Source organism: Archocentrus centrarchus, chromosome 22 (genome assembly GCF_007364275.1).
Source record: "Archocentrus centrarchus isolate MPI-CPG fArcCen1 chromosome 22, fArcCen1, whole genome shotgun sequence".
NCBI classification, from domain to species: domain Eukaryota; kingdom Metazoa; phylum Chordata; class Actinopteri; order Cichliformes; family Cichlidae; genus Archocentrus; species Archocentrus centrarchus.
The window spans coordinates 13,583,685-13,587,798 of record NC_044367.1 but is presented as its reverse complement, the minus strand read 5'-3'; the positions used below and the strand labels follow the sequence as shown (position 1 = coordinate 13,587,798).

Genomic DNA, 4,114 nt, shown 5'->3' with positions numbered 1-4,114 from the left:
TATATATATATATATATATAGTATGTGACAAATGGGAAACACTGGGCACTATGACCCAGAAGGTAGTCTAGTCTTCAGAGAGAGAGAGAGAGAGAGGAAGAGAGGCTGTGATCGGTGGTTCTTGTTTGATGTCAGACTGTGTATAAAACGAGACTCTGGGTTGGCTCACCATTCAACCACGAGGGGCCTGCAAAGGCATAGCTCTTGAGAACTTCTGCCCTACATGTGGATTATCTGTGACATTCTCCCAGATGCTGGGTTATCAGGACGCACTGCTCAACATTTACGCAGAACCCTTCTCTGTTTTATTTGCTGTGTGCTGTTACAGTTAGGAAGTTTTCTTTTCATGGCTAAAACGCGGAGAAGTTTTCATTTCTGCGATGAACGGATACTTGCCTCCATATTTCAGCATCTGCTCATTAAAATCTGATGTAAATCTGATGAAAAATGAAGAAGAAAAGAGTCAGTTTTTATATTTCAACTGACTGTGCCAGTGCTCTGAACGCATGGCACGGATGAGGCAACGTTCACGAAGAGAAAAGGCTCATTAAATGTCAGACATCAGAGGGTGCATTAAAATATGAAAAAAGTGTCTAAAAGTTATGGAGCTCTCGGGTCAAGTCGAGCCAAATCAGCCGGTGAACACCACAAACGACAGTTTTACTACAAATTCATCCACTGCGAATGAGAGCGCAGAGAGTCTCGCCTATCAGATCAGTTTGGCTGTGATTCTCGCAGTTATCACACTCGCCACCACTTTATCCAACGCCTTTGTCATCGCAACGATCTCCCAGTCTAAGAAGCTGCAAACTCCCGCAAACTTTCTGATCGCCTCCTTGGCCGTCACCGACCTGCTGGTGTCTATCCTCGTGATGCCCATCTGCGTCCTCTACACGGTGATCCACACCTGGACGCTCGGGCAAATAGTTTGCGACATCTGGCTCTCCTCCGACATAACGTGTTGCACTGCGTCCATCCTCCATCTGTGCGTAATCGCTTTGGATAGGTACTGGGCCATCACTGACGCAGTGGAGTACTCCAAAAAGCGCACGACGGGACGAGCGGCAGGGATGGTGGCCACAGCCTGGGTCATCGCCATCTCCATATCCCTTCCGCCTCTCTTCTGGAGGCAGGTGAAAGCGGAGGAATTAACAAGCTGCAGCGTCAACACGGATCACATTTTCTACACTATCTACTCCACTTTTGGGGCTTTCTACATCCCAACCTTGCTCCTCCTTGTCCTCTACGGACGGATATACGTGGAGGCTAGGAAAAGGATCCTGAAGCAGTCCCCGAAGAAGGTTGGAAAGAGACTAACGTCGGCGCACCTGGTCTCCAACTCCCCTGGGTCCGCGGCGTCCACTAGCTCTCTGCAATGCGGGAGACACGACGCTCCGTCCAGCGACACTGGCTCTTCAACAAGCGAGAACCAGGTGAAAGTGACGGTGTCCGATGCGCTTTTGGAGAAAAAGCGAATTTCAGCAGCAAGAGAAAGAAAAGCGACAAAGACTTTGGGGATAATCCTCGGCGCTTACATTATTTGTTGGCTTCCGTTTTTCATCTACACATTGCTGGTGGCAACATGTGATACATGTTTAAACCCCGAGTTATTTGACTTTTTCACCTGGCTGGGATATCTGAACTCCCTCATTAACCCGATCATATACACAATGTCCAACGAGGATTTCAAGAAAGCTTTTCACAAACTTATGCGCTTCAGATGTTGCAGGCTGTGAACTGCGCCTTCAGTCTCCGATAACATTTGTCTATTTTCTTATATAAACGAAAGTCCGTGACGATATAGAGGAATCCCTTAAAAAATAACATTTCTGTGACTCACAGGCGTTATGTGCATGTGGAAGAGAGAGAGAGAAAAAAAACAACCTTTATTTTAATTTGGCTCAGTGTGGAGATTAAAAATGACAGAAATTGTTCTACATAAAGACGTAGTTGAAATATTGAAAAGTATTTTCAATATTTAATTACATTAAAAATACATTTCTAACTGAGCAATGCCATGCTGAGAAATGCCAATTTTAAAAAAGCTGCTGTCATTTACAAAAGATATATAATATATATAATATAAAGCTAAATTAATAGTGCAGAGGGCAAGTTCAAACTTTCTCACTGAACCACTTTAACCTTTCAGATATCAGTTAAGCGATGGATTGATCTGTGTGGATTCCCGTTTGAGTGGTACAGTATGTTAATGCAGCGCATAGCACTTATTTCCATGATGCCTGACCCATTAATGTGAATAAGCAGCAGAGATCACAAGATACAGACATTATTTTGACTTCATAAATACCTTTGGATGAACGACTGGATAATTTTTTTGGATTTTGTGTAGACCTAAAAGCAAGGTTGTTGGATCACTTATATATGTCTGTGTATGCTGAAAAAGACCCATAATTTTATATTTCGATCATAGCCATGGACTGCTTGATACTGTGGTTATCTTTATTTAGAAAGGCACACCCATGCAGTTGAAAAGTCTGCTGTCCCTGTGGGGTACTAAGAAAAGATCCATCTGCAAATAAGATTTATGCAGCAACGCTCATGAACACTCATGATAAATTCAATTTTGCTCAACAAACAAAGTCTTGTTTTACTGTGCATGGGTGGGCCTGTTTTCTGCTACATTCAATCTGTTTCTTCAGTATCTTCTGTTCATGTATCACATGGTTTCCCCATCTCACGGGGGGAGTCATTTGAATCGTAGAATCTGGCTTGCAGAGCTACATAAAAATGCTGAAGACCTGTCAGCATTAAATGAAATTAAAGTATGCTGTTGTAGTATTTGTTCTCATCCAGAGGCGCTGTGTAATAAAGGCTTTCAAATATTTGTCTATGAGTAAGAGTTTTAATGCACTGTTCCAAGTAAGTACATGCTGTTCCTTTAATTTGTGTTGCCATGTCGATAATGTGGCAGATGACTTGCTGTTTTATACCTGTTGTAAAATGTTACCTTGAAACCCAATGAGAGATTAGAGTCATAACCAGAGCACATTATGATGAGGTCAAACTGAAATCCAACAACCTCTTGAGGCACTTGCAGATGTGAGAAAGCATTAAACAGTGCAGATCAATTTGGACGACGGGGTGTCGTTTGACATCACTTCCTCTACATATTTTAATGTTGTGCCGTAGTTTGCTGCTGTATGATCTCCTCACCATCTCCCTGCACTTTCTCTGCTATCTTCCTGCATGCACAGGAGGACAAATTGTTGCTATCATAGGTCAATAAGTCATGTGTGCAAGAGCAGGCAACACTATTCTAGTGTACTTCACACATGCAGAAAGGGGCACTCATGTTGTCAGCACATATGGAAGCACACATGCTCACGTCTTTTGGCTTTCCATATATGAATTCTAACATGGCCAATCATGCATGAAAGATAGCTGCACTCAAACAGGAAGTCATTCAGAGAGTTTTAAAGAATTTTCTAAGGCAGATGCGGGTGCATTCAAGACTGACAAGAAGTGCCGACATGTGCATCTTATTATCTGTAAGCTATACATTTAAAGATTGTGCTGGTAGTTGTAACATTCACATTATATTTGTGTTTGTGCCATATATTTTTCCTAAAGGGAATTACCAGTCCAAACTCCATGCAGACCATTCACAATAAAATATAGGAACTAATGGTGTAAAAATTAATTTAAAAAAATTATTTTCCAAAATAAATGTTTTATTTTTAAATTTACTTTTTTTAAACCTTAATCACACTAGAACAGAAAATGTATAAATGAATGTTAAAAATTCATTTATTCATTTATAATTTTGGTTATCTAAGGGTCAGAAGATGAATGATTTGAATGAAATGAATTGAAAAAGACTTGTAGTAGGACTGGAGCTTTGGGCTGACCTTAGTCATAAAGAGGAAACACTTTTTTGCATGTCCACATGAAGGACAAAGGAATAGGTTGTCCCCACAGTGAATTTCTTTTAATGTTTCCACCCACAAGATCTTCCTCAGACAAACATCCATCTCTGAGTGCAGTGTGGCGATTATGGATGACAAAACACAGATGTATGAGGGATGCAGGTGTTATATTGTAGATAGTCTACATAGTATGGCTCTTTCTCTTCAATGAAAATGTTATTTGCAGA

At 41.2% G+C, this 4,114-nt stretch overlaps 1 protein-coding gene across 1 annotated transcript; it reads left to right on the top strand.

Annotated features, from left to right (window-relative positions):
* The first annotated feature begins 327 nt into the window (after positions 1-327).
* htr1b (5-hydroxytryptamine (serotonin) receptor 1B) lies at positions 328-1,875 on the top strand. The gene has a single exon (XM_030718611.1). It carries the CDS (start codon positions 603-605, stop codon positions 1,734-1,736), a length of 1,134 nt encoding a protein of 377 aa, XP_030574471.1. The 5' UTR covers positions 328-602; the 3' UTR covers positions 1,737-1,875.
* Positions 1,876-4,114: the final 2,239 nt, after the last annotated feature.